This window comes from Eulemur rufifrons, chromosome 17, assembly GCF_041146395.1.
Source record: "Eulemur rufifrons isolate Redbay chromosome 17, OSU_ERuf_1, whole genome shotgun sequence".
Lineage (NCBI taxonomy): Eukaryota > Metazoa > Chordata > Mammalia > Primates > Lemuridae > Eulemur > Eulemur rufifrons.
Window position 1 is genome coordinate 21,213,745 of NC_090999.1, and position 20,580 is coordinate 21,234,324.

Consider the following 20,580-nt stretch of genomic DNA (forward strand, 5'->3'; position numbering starts at 1 on the left):
TTATTTTGAATGCTAAGGCTGTCAGCTTCAAGCTACTCAAAATTAATTTAAATTATCATGGCTATTTGCTTGAGATGAGAAACTAATTGGAGAATTATATGTGATAGACAACAGTGGAGTGGGTTGTTGCAGTAAACCTCCTTGTCCACAAATTCTGTTCACTGTTGAATGGATTGATCTTCAGGATGGGAAGTTTTTAAACTTCTGCCCAGACCAGCCATTGAGGGATGTCAGTATTTGTAACTGCAGATTTCTATTCTCTGTCTTCTCTGGGTCAACATTTTGCTCACTAGAATGTTTCACTGGATGTTGCAGAAGAACCACAGTTTTTATAGTATTACAAAGTTGTCCATTGTTTCCTATGCCCCGAGTGATCTCAAATCATTGCAAGGGATGGGAATGCCTCCACTTCCCCTGTTTATAGACAATCTCACGGCCGCCGCCGGGCGCATTTCCACCGCTGGCGCTGGAGGTACGCCGCTCCCGGACGGCAAAAAAATAAATTAAAAAAAATTAAAAAAAAGAAAATCTCAGGAAAATGAGTTGATTTTCATTTCAGGAATAAGGAACTGGAAGGATTACTAAAAAGTTCTCAATTATAGATATGGAATTGGAAGGTTGTGTAGCCCGTGAACACCTAAGAATAAGACTAAGTGTCTTGCAACAGTTTTTCCTCTTCTGAAAACTGCTTTCTGGTCTGAGGGTGTTCTCCCTGCCCCCATGTTGCTATCTTGTGACCCCACCCCCTTGGCCAACACTGATTGGACTACAGATGGACAACTGGCACAAGTAGAGCCAATCAGCTTTGTTCACCTCCAATGTGTTAGTGAACAGCTTTTCAGTTGCAAACAGTAGAAAACAACTCAAGGTAAAGTCCATTGTCATTTTAAGTTTTGTTTAGTTTTTTTCTTTACTTTTTCTCTTTTTGTTGAAGTATTTAAAATTTTATTGTGTAATTTACCATAAGCATTGTTAAAGGTTTTCAGATTGAGGGAGAGGGCAGCAATGCCGTCCAGGGTGGCCAAAACTAAGACCAGGAAAGCTGTGAGGAAGCCAGGGGACACCCTGTCCCCAGTCCTGCACCTCTGCCCTCTACTGATCAACTTTATTTTATTTCTTGGCAGGATGACTTTGCTACTCAATACACCCAGGAGGTAGAATATTGCCATCCAGAGCCCCTAGGTCAAAAGTTGTAGTTCCTGCCACATACTGTAGACTAGGTCTCTTTATCTCTGAGTCACAGTACTCAGTACCCAGGGAAAAATTCTGATTGTCCCAGCTTGGGAGAGTTGCCCAGCTCTGGACCACTTGGCGGGGCAGTTATGTGAACGTGGCTGCCAGGAACTTCTGTCAGTTCTGTTAAGAGGATTGTCATAGACCTATTACACACTAATTTCCATTTATTTATGCATCTCCCCACTAGACTATGAATTCCTTCAGGGCAAGGTATTTGCCTATTGATAGTATATTCTCAGTGCCAAGTGAAAGGCCTGGTTCTTAACAGATGTTTGGTAAATACTTGCTTAATGAATGAATGATTGAATACAAATTGACACCAGGAAAAAATATCATACTATTATACTATCTAGCCCAAGATACTTACTTACACTGTTTTTATATGTATGGAATCATCTGAGCAGTGACTAACACCTTGAATCACAGGCCATTACAATTTTATTTAAAGGGTCATTTAAAAGGTTTTGTAAAAAAATTTTTTTTTTTTAAAGAGCTGGGATCTTGCTCTGTTGCCCAGGCTGGAGTGCAGTGGTGTGATCATAGCTCACTGCAGCCTTGAACTCCTAGGCTCAGTCTTCCTGCCTCATCCTCCAGAGTAGCTGGGACTACAGGTGTGACCCACCAAGACCAACTGATATTTCTTTTCTTTTCTTTCTTTCTTTCTTTCTTTTTTTTTTTTTAAGAGACAGGTCTTGCTTTGTTACTCAGGCTGGTCTCAACCTCCTGGCCTCAAGCAATCCTCCTGCCTCAGCCTCCAAAAATGCAGGGATTACAGGCGTGAGCCACTATGCCTGGCCCAGGTTTTGTAAATTATTGAAGGTCTACAGTGTGATAGGTGCTGTGCTGGGGTAGCATATATATTGATGAATAATATGCTCTCACTGTATTTGAAGACCCCTGTGTTGAGTAGGAGACACCTTAGAAATCATTTAATAAGAAAGTTTAACTTTCTCATTCTATAGATGTGGAAAAGGAGACTCATAAAGGTTGTTAGGCCTGACGGAAAATGTTTTGATTTTTTCATAAGATTTTAATATGTATGCCTGTGAAGTTATTTTTCAATGAGAGCTATTACTTAATTTGGCCAAAGGAGACATTCAGTCTTCGTACATATAAGGATTATCTTTTTTTTTTTTGATCTTGCATTTCTTTTTAATTGCCATGTGATTATGTAGATGTTATTTGCTAAGCTTTTGATTTATTTGGAACCAATTAATAGCTGGCACTCAAGTTCTTTGGAAACTCAAAGTACGCTATATTGGAAATTTCTTTTAATAAGGTCATTTATTACTGACATGGCTTCTGACACCTCTCTCGTGCATCATTATTCCTTGTTAAGTCACTTCCTGAGAAGCTGGAGAATGTTTTCCACCTTAGATGGCACAATTTGTATTGACTTTCTCTAGGAGAAAGTGAAGTTTGAAGAAGAGAGTGAAAGGGATCATTTTTCTATGTTTACGGAGAATGGAGGTGAAAATTTTCTTTGGGGAAGAAGGCAAGTTGGCCGTGGAGTTCAATTAACCTTTCACTGGGGACCAGGTGTGTGCCAGGAACTGTGCAGAATTCAGAGGGGGCGAGGCTCCAGCCCTGGGAGGGAGACCACCTGCTTCCGCTGGCCTTGCTGGCTGGTGCCCGCAAGCAACATGTTAGCGAGCAAGCGAAGGGGAGGCCAGGGCTGTGCACTCAGAAGTTTGGAGAAATGTTTCTCTGGAGGGGATGGCTTTGGGGTTGGCCTAAAAATAGGTAGGTGTCAACAGTTTACCAGAGGAAAAGGAGAGAGGAGACTAAAAGCTGTATGATGCAAAGGGACAGGATTTGCTCAGAATCTACATGATAAAGATGAAACCAGGGCTGAGCTGATGAATGGCTTTGCCCCAGAGCAGAGCTGGGACATCTCTGGTGTTGGTTGGCTCTTTCTCCCCCTTGGTAGCATTGTCAGGACATATTTCTGGAATGAAGAGCCCTCCTGTGTGTGCAGCTGGGCTGACTGAGGCACATGGACATAGATTTTCTCTTCTGAGGAATGTAAGCTTTTCAATGTGTCCAGACTCTGTACAGCCTGCCAGGGGTATGGTCTCATAGACTCCTGGGTGAAGGTGACTGTGCTGGCATATTGATGGGGGTTGTCCTGGAAAAAGTCATCTTATTTCCCTGCTGATCAGGGAAACTTCCTGGAGAAGGTCAGTGTTCCAGAGGCTTCTGTCTGGGAGAATGGAGCGCACGCATGAGAGTGTGCGTGTGCTTGTGTGTATGTGTGTATGCGTGTGAGCACTGGGTGGAGGGAGCCACGCTGGGGAATGTGGAAAGGCACTAGGGTCTGGGCTTGTGCTTGCTGTCTGAAAAGTAAACACGGTCCTTCTGTGATCCCGTGTGTTCTAAGTCAGGAGGCTCACTGTTGCGACTGGACTTTTTTGTTTTTTCCTCTTCCTCTCCCAGGTGTGAACGAGCCCACGAGAGGACGCGCTGCCACTGCTGGAGGAATCCCCCATTTCCGTGTCATTTGTGTGGGCCCTGCTGTGAAATGAACCCAGCAAGGACTTGTTGGACGCTTCCTTCCTTCCGTTGTTGAACACTCCGGAGCCATTGTTCCCCTGTTGTTCCAATTGGATCCTGTCCTCCTCTTGCCAAGGCCAACAGCCCAGTCTCATCTGTCAGCCTGAACATGAACATAAGCAAAGCTGATGACAGCCAGGGTTCCCAAGGGACGTGGGGCCCTGAGGGGTCCAGCCCCAAGGAGCAGGACCTCTCATGATGTTGGTGTCTGAGAGTGAGCACCATGCCCATCACCCAGGACAATGCCGTGCTGCACCTGCCCCTCCTCTACCAATGGCTGCAGAACAGCCTGCAGGAGGGCGGGGACGGGCCGGAGCAGCGGCTCTGCCAGGCGGCCATCCAGAAGCTGCAGGAGTACATCCAGCTGAACTTTGCCGTGGATGAGAGTACAGTCCCCCCTGACCACAGCCCCCCAGAAATGGAGATCTGTACTGTGTACCTCACCAAGGAGCTAGGGGACACAGAGACTGTGGGCCTTAGTTTTGGGAACATCCCTGTGTTTGGGGACTATGGTGAAAAGCGCAGAGGGGGCAAGAAGAGGAAAACCCACCAGGGCCCTGTGCTGGACGTGGGCTGCATCTGGGTGACGGAGCTGAGGAAGAACAGCCCGGCAGGGAAGAGCGGGAAGGTCCGACTGAGGGATGAGATCCTCTCCCTGAACGGGCAGCTGATGGTCGGAGTTGATGTCAGCGGGGCCAGGTAAGTGGGGGCGTGACGGCTGGCGTGGGGGCAGGACATGGGGCCCCGGTGGGTCACTGAAGTCTGATACCAGATCTGCAGCTACAGAGGGTTATGAGTCCTGCTGGTAAGAAGCTGATGGCGTTTATCCTATGAAGGGAAAATATACTAAGTTGAAGTTTCGTGGTATTTATTTTTTCGTGTTTGCTTCATTCTCTCTTAGAGGACTCAGAGTCCGAGTATTTCCCTTTACCCTGAAATTTAGGGTAGAAAGAAAAGAAACAGTACATGAAACAAGAATATAAGAAATGGCACATTTAGACCTTCTCGTCCATTTAATCCGGCATCTCACTCCAACTGGAGCACCAAAGTTTGGGTCTTGGATGTGTTTCCATCCGCCTGTCCCACCTCCCTTTAGTCATAGCAGCCATGGGGCTCCCAGACTCACAGTGCAGAAGCCCTATCCTGGAAGACCCACTTCCGTCTCATCTGAATGTTTACTGACTATTCTTGAGCATTTTTCTGTTTCCCAGCCATATGGGAGTAAGTTAAGATTGGACTATTTTGTTGTTTCCCAGGTGAACTGGGGAATAAGACCCCAGGGATCCCCAGACCACCCTCGGCTTCAGTGATTCACTAGAAGTACTCACAAGCTCAGAAAAGCTGTCATATTTATAGTGTCAGTTCCTTACAGTGAAAGGATACAGATTAAAATCAGCAAAGGTAACAGGTGCAGAGAGTGGAGTCCTGCAGGGACCAGGTGCAAGCTTCCCGTTGTCCCTCTCCGTGCAGTTGTGCAGACAGTGCTCACTTCCCCTAGTAATGGTGTTTGACAGCGCATGATGGGTGTTGCCAACCAGGGAAGCTCACCTGAGTCTTGGTGTCCAGGGTTTTATTGTGGGTCACATGGGCATGGAGTCCCTGTGTGGCTGACCTTAGTTACTCAGTATCCAGTCCCCAGAAGTCACACTAATGCCACATGACCCAAGACTCCCACCTAAATCACATTGTTAGCATAATCTCTGGCTTGGCCAAATACTCCCAGGGATACAAAGACACTATTTTCAGTCAGGATATTCCAAGGGTTTAGATGTTATCTCCCAGGAGTTGGTCAAGGGCCAGTCCTTTCTTTGGGACTTTCATGGGCTGAATACCCCAAACCTGCTGAGATGACCCTTTACTGCACACCAGGGCTTTAATGATGGGTATATATGAAAGAGACTGGGAAAGAGAATTTGAGGTATTCTGAGTGAGATGCATACATTTTATCAAGCTTTCAGGGCCCCTGTGAGTAGGGCTCCTGTGTCCTAGAAGGAGAGAGTCATGAAGAGAAGGACACCTTGAGAAACATGGTGACCTTTGGGTAAGGAAGACAGCTAACCCAAAAGGACCCTGCAGGGAGAGCATCAGAGCAGAAATACCTTGACCATAATCTTTGCTATCCTTCTGATGTCCTGCCAGAGCTTCCTGTCAGTGGAAACCAGCCAGAAGCCAGGGGAAAGGGAGCCCATTGATGTGTCAGTGTCCAGAGGGCAAAGTGCAGAGGGGAGAAGGATAGAGATTGGACGTGGAGGGTCAATAAGTCATCAGGAATATATGATGTGGTCTAAGTATAAATGATCCAGTACGTGGAAAAGATGGAACACAGGGCTGGCTAGGAGGTGTGTGTACCTACTCAAGACCAGTATTTCCTTTGGATTTGCTCTTCAACTGCAGAGATGCTCTTAGCTAATGGCCAGGTGCCTGACTGGCCATTACTGGGAGAGGCTGCTCATTTTCAAGGAGGGATGTTGGAGAGAAATGATTGTAGAGATTAGAGATTGTTCTCAGAAAAGGAACAAGGCTGACAACCACCAAGGTCAAGATGCTACAAGGTTAGAAAGTGGGGACTGCCATGGAGCTTGTGGCAGTCCTCTCAAAGCAATCCCTGAGAGCCCATACCATTTGTAGCTCTCCGGTTTGCAGGGAGCTGATTTGGATGGAGAAATAGAGGAAGAGCAGGAGGGACATCCAGCAGGAGAGCACAGTGCCAGGAGCTCCGGCTCCAGAGCAGAAACTGGGGCTGCCTCCAGGTTCCCCTCTCCAGCTGGTTGACCTTGGGAAAATTACACCTCTTAGCCTCAGATCCCTGTCTGTGAAGTGGGAATGATAAGACCATTGATCCAATGAGTAAATGATGAAATCTTAATAGCACATATAAAGGACTTAGCACTATGTCTAGTAAATAGTGCTCTGCAAGCATTAATATCATAATTACTACTGTACACGGAAAGTGTTTGGGAAGAATGGGAATTTCTTATCCTGGAGGTACTCGGAGTCTTTAGAACCTTAGAGAAGATCTTCCCAATACTGGAGAAATTTTCTCTTCTCTTTTCAAGAAGCTCTTGTTCCCTTATCTGGCTTAAGGCTATAAAGTCTTTAGGAGGCAAAGTTTTCTTTCTCTGGCTCTGAAAACCTGTGTGACCCTGGTATGAGATGGCTTTCCAGCTACCATTGGAGGATTCCTTAGTGTTTTAATTTACTTGTTGGGTGGAGGATAGGATGATGCCCAGTTTTGCAAAGAAAGAAGATACAGAATAGAAAGGTGATGGGCCCAGGGTCGTGACAGAAGGTAGAACATGGGACTAGACTCTTTCATGGAAGCTCTGAGGAATGATGGAGGGGGCAGTGGACTCAGTCTGGAATTGTGGGTTCTCTCCAAGACCCTGGGTAAATGTCTGGGATGGTGGCCTGGGGATGGGAAGGGGATTAGCTGTAGCTGCCTATGCTAAAATATCAGGAGTGAATTTCAGAAGCACTTTTTTTTTTAAATCTATCTGGGCTACTGGTGTTGTTCCAGAAGCCCACAGAGGCTTCTCCATTGCGTTCCTGCCATGCCACTTCCCATCCTAGCTGGGTGCCCACTCCATGCCACTGCCTGCCTTCTGGGTGCTCAGAAAGAGTTATCTGGATGTCTGTGGCCTGTTGGCATCTGGATTGAAATAGCTGAAACTGAGGGGAGCTCAGGAAATAGGAATGGGAGAAAAGGCCAGGGAATAGACCCGTGGGAGCCATAGTTTTACCCCCGTGTTATCCATAAGTGTTCCACAACATACCAAGATTTGTTTTAATCAGGTGTGGTAAGAGACACAGACAAGGACATGGCTGTCACGAAGGGAGAAGCTTATACTCATAGGCCCCTAGAAACAGGAGGCCCAGCGCACCATGGGTGGCCACTGGGGAGGTCAGGAGGCGTGGGGGAAGGGAGAGCATGGCCCTGAGCCTCTATCAAGGTTTTTGTGGGAAGGAGTGAGTGAGGCAAGGTAGGTACATCGAGTAAGTTTAGGATTGGGGAGTTGGAATAATTTCAGGAGGCTCTGGCCTTGAGCTGTCCAGTACCTGGCCCTAGGGGATTTAAGGCAGGGGGAATATTAGCTTGGTGTGGGAGAGTTTGATAAAGGAGATGGTTGAGTGTGATTCCAGATTGGTTAGTTTGTATATCAAAGATCCACACACCCCTGAGTCATTTGCTGTCTCCAGGAATTAGGTACCCCGGGGAGGGACAGTCTGTCTAGGATCAAGGCTCCAAATGCCTGAGCATCAAGAATATAGAAAATATAGTGAACACACTGGGTTTCTGGAAGCTTTTGACAGCTGAGGAAATAAAATCTTGTTTAGTATTAATAGTAAACAGTCATGAGTCTGAAGTTCCCCTCTGTGGTGATGTGTGTGCTGGGTGATGAAGGCCAGGTGAGGGAGGCTGTGCCCTGAAGCCACTGAGATGTCGCGGTGGGAGAAGGGGAAGGCCAGGACCTATTGCTTGGTCTTCACAAAAGAGGGTGTGACATGGAATCAGGAAGTGAGTCAAGGAATCCTGGAGTCCTGCACTCCTGTTGCCTCATGGCAAACAGGAAGTTAAGACAGAAGAGACTAGCTTGAGTGTTCAAGGTTCACTCCCTAGTTCTCTTGAATAATGATGAGAAGTACCATTTATTGAGCAGTTTCTACCACAGTGGATGTCTGGCAGCCACTCTCTCATTTAATGCCTGCCACAGCTCCATACAGGACAGCCCTATGTAGCTGAGAAGCACTGGCCGTACACAACTTGCCCACAGTCACCTGAGTCAGAGGTAGAACCAGATTTGAACCTGGGTCTATCTGGCTCCATAGTCTGTGCTTCTAACCACTGTACTGTACTACCTCGGCGTCTGCCTCAGGGCTGAACTTTGGTCCTTGTGGCGTGGTCTGGTGCCTAATTTCACGGATGGTTTACAGCTTCACAAAATACCTCATCAGTATAACCACAGACACCAGGAAAGAAAATGGCTAGAACAAACTGTAAGGCTTCCACCTATCCAACTGACAAGGAAAACAGAAGCGCCCTGCCTCAGCTTAGAAAGAGAAACCAACTTTTTATACAGCATCCCTTTGGCAAACTTACATCTAGCCAGAGCTTTAGGACTACAAGCACTTTGAGATGTAGGTGGTAGGGAGCTGAAAGTGTTCTGAATGTTCTCAAGATGTTCTTTTTCACTCTTTGTAACTAACAGCTTCCTTCAACATTAAATTTTTCCACCTACCTATGTGGGGTGGGGAGGGAGCGGTTTTAGGGTCCTAAGAAGTGGTAAGGAGGAATTCAGGTTCTGCAGAGACCCCAGTGTAACTTGCTGTCCCTCAGCAAATGGCTCCCTTAGTTGACAATTGCCTATTCGCACTTCTTTGTAAGCAACAGAACTTACCTGCCACTGTGATAGACCATCCATACCAGTGCATATGGTAATAATATGAGAAGCTCTCTTGGGCAGTCTGTTCTGCTCCTTCTCTTGAGTTTGATTTTGAATTCAAAACATACATGATGTTATGGGTTGAATTATGTACCCCTGAAGTTCGTATGTTGAAGTCCTAACCCCTGGGACATCAGAATATGATCTTATTTAGGGTCATTGCAGATGTATTTAGTTAAGATGAGGTCATATTGCAGTAGGGTTGGCCCCTACTCCATTATGACTGATGTCCTTATAAAAAGGGCAAATTTGGACACACACACACACACACACACACACACACGGATAATGCCGTGGAATTATGCTGCTACAAGCCAAGGAACTACCAGAGCTACAAGGGAGGCCTGAAACAGATCCTTGCCTTGCGCCTCAGGGGAGCTCAGCCCTGTTGACACCTTGATTCTAGCCTCTAGAACTGTGAGACTATAAGTTTCTATTGCTTAAGCCCCTCTGTTTGTGGTACTTTGTTATGGTAGCCCTAGAAAACTAATACAGGTGATATTTTGACCCTGTCACCTTACAGCAAGTCAATTTTTCAGATGATTTCCTCCCTGACATGTTAAATGTGGAAACTTTAGAGCTCTGTAGATGTTTTTGGAAGAGGACACTCTGAGAATCACATGTATGTTAAGTGTGGGAGGAGCAGGTGCAAAATGTGGGAGATGAGGTCATGGTTTTCTTAATTCAAAAATTAGGGTCAATTTGGAATATTCATCCCTGGAGAAAGAACAGAAAATTCATAGCCATGGATTTGAGAGGCCTTCTGTATCCCAGATACAGAAGTTTGGAACCTGTGACTATCCTAAAATGACAGACCCCGTTCCGGCCTTCCCACCGGCTGGTATTCCTGAGGTCTGCAGTTTGCTTCTCGGCTCCCCGAGTCACTCATTCTTTCATATGGTAACAGCTTCATCCTGGTGTGAACTTCTAGAGAACTTTCCAGGATGGGGAGGTATTAGTCATGTTTGATGTCACGTGTCCCATCTTGCAAGCGTAGCTGATAACACGTGGAGGGAAGTTTTTGTTTGTGAGCTCTATCACATCCACTCTGGAGATGACGGAATTTTTCTGGAATATTCCATCTACTTGTGTTTACTGCAGGGAGAACTGGGAAGGTTTTTTAGATTAGTTCCTACAAGGAATACTTTGTAACTCCAGTCCCTCCCTAGCTTTCTATAAGTAAACCAGATCTGTTCCCTGAGGACAGATTGTTCCAAATTGGTAACAAAATATGGAATTAATTAAAACAAAACCCACACACCAAAACAGAAACAAATAGCCTTTTCTGAAAAGTAAAAGGGCTCATGTTTCACTTAAAACATATTTTTTCAGAATGTGAACTTTGGACATTTTTATACGTTAATAAACGTGAGCAGAGTGTAGTGCAAAGAACGTGGGCCTCGGAGAGAGGCTGCTCTGGCGTCCAGACCTGCTCATTAGCTGTGAGACGGTGGCAAGTTCCCTCGGCCGCAGCAGGTTGATGCTGGTTCCCTAACAGGGCTGGTTAGTGGATTAGAGAAGATGATTTACTTGCTGTACTAAATACGGCATCTGGCACATGGTGGATGTTCAATCCAAGGTAGCTATTAACACTCTACCCAGTCAGCTCCGGGCGATCTGAACCCAGAGCACAGCATGCAAGTAGGAAAAGGCCTTTGAGTTTGAGGGAAAGAGAAGAGCCTCAAATTCTGCCAGTTCACTCAGCAGGTAAGACAAAGAATAATCTTTGGCCCAGCAACTGGGGTGATGTTCAAATATTGAGCAAGCGGTATGGCATGGGTACCCACTAATTGGAAAGGATGCCAGTGCATGCAGGAATAGGGTCCCAGAGCCCACACCTTTGAGCTCCTGGAGTGTGAGAAGTCTGCGTGGTCCCAGGAGAGGGGTCAGGGCTGGCAGGAGAGGGCAAAGGCTCAGGGTGACTGGCCAGCCGGTACAGGAGCATTATATACTGTGAGGCCCTGAACATCAGCCCTGGCCAGAAGTAACCTTCAGCACAGTACCCCCTTCCTGGAAATTATGTGTAAAATTAAATTTAGGGATGTTACAAGCTTAGACTCTGGTTACCCATGGCAACCTTGAGTTTTCTCTGGATTATAGCAGATTTTAAGCAGAGCGTCAAGAGGCTGCTAGAAGGTGTTACTTGGAGAAATGACTGCAGGTAGTGATGTAGGTAGGAGATGGTGGAGAGGAAGAGTTTCCAATTATAGCTTTGTAATATAGTCTCTGGGGCCATTTAGCACGAGTGTCCTGCAGACCTGGATATGCCCAAAGGCACCTGACCCTATACAGGACTGTATAGGTAGCAAGAGGTCGTCATCATGATGACCTAGAGACATTAAGGAAAGGTTAAATTATACTCAGCTTGCTGTTTAAGAAGCCAGAGAAGCGTGTAATACACTTTAGAAAGATTTCCATTACAGGATGTTAAAAGGAAAACAAGTTTCAGCATTTAAAATTCAATTATGTGGAAAACTCACCATGTGGAACAGCCCATTCCCCAAGGACGAAATTTAACCGAAGCATTGGGGGACCGTTTATTCGTGCCCCACTAGTCTTTCCAGCCCCTTTCCTCACGTGCTATTTCATCGGTTTCTAGAAGGTATCCCAGGGTTCATCCGAGTTTTATTTTCTCTTTGTACCAGAGAGGAAACTGAGGCTCCGGGAGATGGTTTCCTGGGGTCAAGTATCTTCTTAGAGAAGGAGCGAGAACTAGAATTCATACCCCCGACTCAAATTCTAGAATTTTTCTTTTAACACAAGTAGTAACTAATGAAATTAGGATAGGTTTTTTTTTGTTGTTTTTTTTTTTTTTACAGTTTAGAGTTTTCAGTAAAAACAAATGGCAAGTCGTTTCTCTCCATGTTCTGTAAATGGATGGGATTACATCTAGAACCTTCCATCTCAACGAGAGGTTAGCTTATAGCCCCCTCTTAAGAGCATAATGATGCCCATTGGTGTGGACAGAGGGAGCTTGCGTCCGTCAGCTCTTCCGATGCCACCGGGCAAGGCTGTGGAGGATCCCAGGGCTGTCGCCTGCCATCTTGTGGTTGAAATCGAGCACAGCGAGAGAAAGTGCCGGGAGCTTCAATCAAGCTTCTTATGCCTGGGCGGGGTGTGTTTCACAGCTGTGCCGTTAGGCTGTTTTCAGCCTCTGGAGCTCTCTAGAATGGCAACATCTGAGCCATCCCCAGGCGGAAAGTTGCCAGCCCTCCTGTGACTGGATTCTCATGTGGTCCCCTAGGAGGTCCCCACCCCACCCCCACAGCGTCCCCTCCCTCGGGTACCTGCTAGTGGATGGGCCGCTGGCCTGAGAAGCCCACCCATGCCAAGCTCTCGGTGCTGGACGTGGGAGGGAGTTACCCTTCCTCAGTCTGACTCAAGCCTTCTGGAATCAGAAACCTTTTCAGGGAAAATGTGAGTAGCAGGACAGTTTCCAACACCACCACGGCCAGTGGGCAATGGGGGTGGTCTCTTTCAGAAAGCTGGCAACGCTGGCACACCCTCAGTCTCAGCCTGCAGAGTGTTCCCTGAAGCCACTTACAGAGAAGATTTTCAGGGTCCATTTGTTTTTATGTGGCCAGAGAGTCCATAAAAGGAGTGACTTTCCATTATTTAAAGGGGGTTGAGGTTTCAGAGCTAGATCCAGAGATGCTCTTTAATTTTATCCCAGTGCCCCACTTCTCCTCTGGCACCCGGGTCAGAGCCGTTAAGAATGAGGTCAGCGCAGCCACTGCGGGGTGACGGACTGCAGCCATGGAAGATGGAAAACCCAACATCCCACTTAAGACAACTGCATTTAAACTCCTAGCCTTACTTTGGGAATTGTAATGGTCATTGTAAACCATAAAGTGCAAAAAAGATAAAAGCATCGTCGTGGGATTATAGTGTTACTGGTCTGACTTCATACCCTTCTACTTATGGGTCCCCCTGGGCCATGGTCAGGAATCTTGACTTCTTTATTTTTTATGTCCAGGTATTAAATGAGTTATAAGCATTTTTAATTCCTGCATTTTGAACACCAAATGACCTCAAATGACTCTCATGCTTTTTTTTTTTTTGTATCCCAGAAGGTTTTGAATTCCAAGCTTTGGCACCTGTTTCAGCCTTCGTCCCTCTCTTAGTTACGTCTGAAGCGGAGGCAGGTGACCGAGCACGCTGCTTGGCTCTGCTGTTCGTAATGAACTTCACTTTGGTTCCACCTGTGTGTGCCAAGCACAGAAATGAAAAGACGTGCGCTCCCTTCCTTTGGGGTTCAACTCTGGTTGGCTGCCTTCTAGAGGGCAATAAAACCTGATATTTTAAGGACTGAAATAGATATCCCTTTTGTACAATTTAAGATAAAACATAGGTTTTAAACAGTTATGTAGGTTTCTTCATGGGATTCTTCTTTGAAATGTGATCTTCCTCCAAAGATTTTGAGGATGTGAGTTTAAGTTTAACTGTATTTAAAATGTCTGTGGAGCTGTGACTGCTACTAGTGGCTTTTTGGGTGCCTTGGCATAACAGTGTCGAGCCCTGTGGAGCAACATGCAGAGGTGTGAGTGTCCGGTTTCTCTTATCTTTGAGTCACGGAAACTTGGAGGCAAGGGCCGCAGGGATGGTCTGAGAGCTGACTGATCCCACAGGTGCCTTGTTCAGGGCTCTGTATTCACCAAAGAAAGGAGGATTCTACCATTTACAATGACTCTTGGACTTGAACTTCGCCATTTCCTTTTGTGGAGGGGGATGGGGACCGAGGGCTGGGCTATTTCCATAGCTGAAGTGCAGGTTTACTCAGCCCTTAGGCTGGACTGTAAGGTTAGTCAGTTTAAATGGTGCTTGGGTTTATTAAGAAGCTTTTGCCCTTGAGAATCACAGAGGTATTTTCACAAACATCCCTGAAGGAGGCCTGAACTATTATTGGGGGGGGGGGGGGCAAAGGAAAGTGGGTGTCCTTAAAAATTCAAGCTTTGCTAAGTACAGCTCTCTGTCAAATTGCATGGCAAGTCTGAGTGTTTTTCCCTGACTCGAGGGTTTTATCTAGTCCAAATATCTGTTCCTGTGATGCCTTCATCTGACACAGCAGAATGGGCAGAGAGGACTTAAATGGCAGTAACCTGAAAATAGTTCATGCTCTAGAATGTTGATCATCAGAGTGGGAAGCCCAAGCTCCATGGGGTAAGGGAAAAAAATATTAGCATCCCAAGATATTTTATCTTAAAAAAAAAAGAATTTGAGCTTGACTAATATTTTAGAAATGGATTGACACTGTCATCCTCGCTCAGTCTGTATGTCAGAGCGTCCCATTTCCTGTGTGGTACCTGACATGTCCTGAGGGAGGAGGGGAAGATCCCCAAAGGCCCCTTCACTGGTTAATCCACTTTTGACATGTCAAGGAACTGGAGTTTATATAGGCTCATTCAGTAAAGTAGGTTTGGGGACTAAATTTTTACATTTTAACTGTAATTGACCTTTATCAAATGTGCAGATAAGCTAAAGAAATTCTTTGGGGGAAAAGAAGATTAAAAATAATACAATGAATGCAGATATAAGCAAACAAGAAAATGGCTAGGTTAACACTTCTCTTGCTACTAGTATGTGCTTATTAAGAGATTAAACAATGACAATCTTCAGATTGACAAGAAGTCAGACAAAAATAAAATTCAAAGCTATCAAGAGACTGTGAAGACAAATTTACAACCACTTGCATTAAAGAAAAACCTCACCTTAAGCACAGATTGTGCCTTGAGATAATACTTGATACGCAGCTGTCATAATTAGCAAGACATTTAAGATCTAAACATTCACAATATGAATACAAACAGTTTTAAATGTTTTAGCAATGTTTAAAATTATGCAATACTAAATCTAGTCCACAATTTTAGTAAACTGAATATTTAAGAGCCTGTTTTGAGCATTTTTTTTTTTTTTTTTTTTTTTACTTAATTGCTTAAGGCAAAAAGCTATATACCATCAGGAAAACCCTCAATCTTCCCAATGTGGTAAAATAGCCAAAATAATGCATGAAAAACAATATAGCTACAAAAATAAAGTGCATGATTTTGTCAGCAAATTCTGTTGGAAGATGCATAGAAACAATGCTGAAGTTTTAAAGAAATAGTATGCAGTGTGGGAGGTTTGCTATGCAGTTGGACAAAAGTACTGCTGTTTCTCACATGTTCCAGTTAATGACATTTGCTTGATTCTGTTTCAATGATGAAATAGATCTACTTATTTGTAAGTCACTAAAGGTACCAAAGATACCACAAAAGATATTTTTTTCAAAAGTTAATGACTTCATTAATTAGTTAAAATAGTGCTTTATGGGAAAATTATATAAGGTAACAGCTGCTTTAACTGAAATAAAAAAGAATTCAGGATATTCCAATTACACTGATTTGATTTTTGCAAATTATTTGAATGTATTAAATTATCACATGTGCCCCCTAAATTTTTAAAAAATAAAATGTATGAATACAATTTTTTTAAAAAAGAATTCAAGATAAGGTTACAAAAATAGACCAGAACATGAAATGGATTCACCCCATTGGTCCTAGGTAGGTTACCAATGCAACAAAGAAGCTAAAGACAGAAGTACTAAAGTGCTAAAGAATGTCATCCATATTGTTAATTTTATGACATCACAACTTAAAACTAGTAGAATTTTTACCATTTTGTGTAATAAGATAGAGAATGATGTTGAAAATAGTTTACTATATAGAGGTCTGATGTTTATCTCAAGGCAAAGCACTTAATAGAATAATCAAACTTAAAGATGACTGCATTTTTGTCTTCTGCAAAAAGACAAGTGTTTCAAATTTGCGGACCTGATTAACGAAAACAAGTACAGTAGTTCTCTTTGGCGTGCTTCCTGAAGGCTCCTGAGGTAAAGACAAGCCCACATAACCTGTCTCTCTAAGGTAAAGATGATGTTGTAATAACAAATAAGAAAGTAATTACTTTTTGAAAAAAAGCTATGCTCTACAAAGGGCATTTTCAAAATGGATTTTTGGAAATATTCCCATTCTTACATGACTTTTCTTTTCTTTCTTTCTCTTTTCCCTACAAAAATGATGTTTGCCAACAAAATCTTTCATGTGCATATTTAAAATCTTGAGAACAGAATTTTATATTTTTAAATCTTCCAAAGAATTTTAGAATTTATGTGTTAAAAACTATTAAAAAATATAGTACCTTTCAATGAGTTTGCAGGAAAAACTCGACAAAGTTAATGCCAAATTTCAACCAAAACCTTTGCACAAGTGGTGAAGAGGGTTGGAAAATGACCATTATGATTGATTAACACATTAACTGCCCCGTGAGTTGTATTTAACTCATGATGCTAGTTTTGAGCCTGGGGCCTCATGAAGCATATGTAATTCAGATGTCCCTTCACCTGGGGAGCCAAGAGAACTATTTTTCAAGTTGTATAACTCATGCACAGAAAGCAATAAAAAATAATTTTTTCATTAAATTAGAAAGGATCATTTTGTTTTTGAAGTTTTTATTCTATTTTCCTAATAAAACACCGTGGCCCCAAGGAAAAATTTTTTTTTCTAGTGTGGCAGTCAATGTGTTAAATGCTGCCTCTAACATATTTCTTCCATCAAAATCTATGTATCCTTGTGAGGTATCTTCCGCTCTAGCAGCTGTTAAAATCAATATCCATTTATTATGAACTTCAAACCATACTTCTGAATGATCACATCCCAAAGTGCTAAACCAAGTTTTTGAAAACTTTGAAGTATATTTAACTACAGAGCTCTTCCTAAAAATGATATTCATTTTATATTATTATTATTATATTTTTAATAAGGGTAAAAAGATTTTAAAATATTAAGCACTTTAGGTTAAGCATATCTTTTTTAAATATCTTTTTCATATGTTTTGTAACGCATAAAATATATTCATACAACAGTACATATATGTGTTAAAGGAACACGCATATATTGGAGGTGCGTGCTCAAATTTGTTTTTGTTTTTTTTTACTGAGAGACTTGAGAAATCAAATTTGGAAAGTAATATTACTGAACCAAACTGGGTCTGTTTGCCTGTGTGCATCAGAAAACCAAACACTGAAGCACTGGGTTTTTGTAGAGAGAAAAGTTGATTGCAAGGCTGCCAAGCAAGGAGATAGAGGACTGGCTCAAATCTGTCTCCCCAAGCTGAGGGTGGGAACAGGTTTTATAGACGAAGGGTAATGGGGCATGATCTGATTGGATCTTGCAGTGAGGTGATGCCAGGAGGTGTGATCTGAGTGGATCCTGCCGTGAGATGACACCAGAGCTTGATCTGATCGGATCCTAGATCTTGCCATGTGGTGTCTGCTTCTTAATTCAGTCCCATTCCTTGGTCCCAGTATTTAGATTCCACCCGTGGTTGCACGCTTGGTTTATCTGAGCATGCTCAAGTCATGTGACTTGCAAACCTTGGGGGTCCAGGGCAATGGAAAAACAACCCACCAGTTTATTACACAAAAACAAAGTTAAACCAGATTGGGCCTATTCTGCAGTTATAGTAGTTGTCTCACAAGTACAGATTTTAGCCCTGTCCTCCTAAGGAAGATGTCTCATTTGAGATTGACAGCACCTAGAATGTCTCTTACCAACCCTTTGCCTATCCCCATCCTCAACAGGCCCCTGCAGAGGACTGGTTTTCCTCATTCTCTGCAAACTGGATCTTCTACTCCCTCACCCCAGTTCCTTCTCTCGTGTTCTGTAGGTCTGACCCTAGAGTTCCCAAGGAGAGGAGGCAGTGTGTCCTGGCCAGCCACCCCACCAAGCACAGACACGGTGGCTCCTCTCCTCTTGCTTCTCTTGCTAACTGCTTGCTCCCTGGACCATCTGGCGAACACTCTCTGGCTCACTTTTCTATTTGTTCATTTCAGAGCAACATATTTCTGAAGCTATTATTATACTTAATTCCTCAGGTACTCAGTCCCTCCCCCTACACTAATTTTTATTTATTTCAATGGCAACATTAAAACAGCATTTGAAAGAAAAGAATAACTTATGTTTCAACTACACTAATTCTCTGTTAATTTAATTTTTCTATGTTAAGATCTAATCTGTGACCATGTGCATACAGCTCTATTACACTAACTCAACAGATACAATTTTTCTACTTCCATCTAATTTATGTTCGTCTGATATATTAATATATATACATATTTTTTCAGACTACCTTTCTTAAATCTTTTCATTGGAAAGTAATGCATGCACATGGTGAAACGTTCAAATAGAACAGAAAGGCAATAAGTGAGAAATTTCCTCAATTCAGACCCCCATTCCCTTGTCACTACCACCAGCTGCACCCCAGAGCCTCACTCTGTTGCCAATTTTTTTGAGTCTCTTGCCAAGAATTCTCTAAGCATATACAAGTGCCCTGTGTTAGCTTCTCTTTTACACAACAGGGGCATACTATTCACACTGCTCTGAATCTTATCCTTTTTTAAACTTAAAAACCTATCTTAGAGATTGTTTCAAACCAGAAGAACATGTCACTTTGTCACTCATTCCTTTTAACAGCTATATAATGCTCCATAGGTAGTTTCTAATGTGATTTATTTAATCAATCACCAATTGATGGTGTTTTCATTGTACAGTCTTTTTTGCTTTTTCAACAATTATGCAATAAATTTTACGTTCACATGTCTTTGTGCACATGTCCAGGTGTATGTGAAAGATAAATTCCTAGAAGTGGGATCCTCAAATCACATTTTAAATTTGTTACTCCTATTATAAATTGATTTCCTTAAGAGATTACACTAATTTGTATCAACTGACAATGACAGTATGCAAAGGTGCTGTTTTTCTCACAGCTTCACCAACCCCATAAGAATACTTTAAAGATATCGAATCACACCACATGCAGAATTCTGTATTATCCTTTCCCACTTCACACATTGAAACATGTTCCTCCTTATTAAGTAGTCTTGATAGGTCTAATCATCAGTGATAATTTAGGTAAGCATGTTCTTTCTGTCACTGCCAGTTTTCCAGTATCATACCTAACACTGCATTTAAAATGCTTGTGACCAATACTTCTTTTCCTTTTGAACCATCCTCTTAGAACAAATGTCTTGGAATGAAGGTATTATGTCAAAGGACATTTTTGCCAAATTGCTTTTCACGAGTTTTCTTACCAAATGACACTCCTACCAATAATGTATGTGTGCCATAGGACCAGCAGCATTTCCAGATTGGGTATTATCATTTAAATTTATCTTACTGAATAGAAATATGGCTTACTTTTATAGTTTTAATTTGTACTTACTTGATCGGGAGTTTGGCCATTTCCCTCTAGTTTTTTGCCTTTTTTTTTTTTTTCTATTTCATTTTACTTGTCATCTAAATGACATATTCATGTCCTTTGTCCATTATCTGTTGGGGTCTTAATCTTCAGCATTGGAGATGCATTTAGATGTTATAGATCTTAATCTTTTTGCCCTGTATGGTTAAAATTCTCCCTAATCTTTTTAAAGTTATTACTGTATAGAAGTTTTAACTGTTTGTGAGTTTGAGAGTTTTTTTTCTTTTACGATTCTTTTCACTGCCTCAGATTTTAGGATGTTGCCATTTTCCCAAAGACCTGAAACTCTCTTCTACCAATTTTAATGATTACATTTTAAAATTTATCTCTATAATTTAAATTTTAATTGAACTGGCATTTATTTTGATGTTTGGTGGAAAATTTACATCTAATTTTTTTCTAAATTGCTGCTATGTAATTACTGAAACACCATTTATTAATTAATTTTCCTCAATTTATGAGGTTTGATTTATATGTGTACATACACACGTTTATATTTCTGGGTGTTCTATTTTTGTTCTTCTGATCTATATGTCTTTTTTATGCTCATCACATAGTATCTTGATTACATTGTAACATCTGGTAGTGCTAGTTCCCTCCTCCATCTCATTGCTGAAATTTTCCCCAATATTCTTTGAAATTCTTACCCATTAAATTTCCAAATTATCCTGAGTCACGTTGTTGGGTTTCTTAGGCCATCCCAGGGCACGCCATCTTTTCCAGCATGGTGCATCCTTCCAGGCCCAGCTCAAGCCCCCTCATGGAACCTTTCCTCCTCCCACTCCTGCAAACAGCTCTGACCTGCACGTCCACATGATCGTGTTAATGGGAGTAGTAAGCAGGATTCTAAAATGGTCCCCAAGATCCTATACCCCCTCCCCTCCGCCGGGTCCATGTCCTGTATAATCCTCAGGACTGTGATTTGATAGATTTTATTCTCATGACAAGGCTATGTTATAAAGCACAGTTGAATTTAAGAAAGGGAGATTATCCTTGGGCCTGACCTAATCACATGAGCCCGTTAAAAGCAGAGCATTTTCTCTGGCAGGTAGAAGGG

The 20,580-nt window shown here is 42.8% G+C and overlaps 1 protein-coding gene across 1 annotated transcript in view; it reads left to right on the top strand.

Annotated features, from left to right (window-relative positions):
• Positions 1-4,012: 4,012 nt before the first annotated feature.
• The window catches only part of PDZD2 (PDZ domain containing 2), a 230,326-nt gene continuing 213,758 nt past the window's right edge, over positions 4,013-20,580 (top strand). The window contains exon 1 of the mRNA XM_069492397.1: positions 4,013-4,488. Coding sequence (XP_069348498.1) covers positions 4,013-4,488 — 476 coding nt within the window. The remainder of the gene's footprint in view (positions 4,489-20,580) is intronic.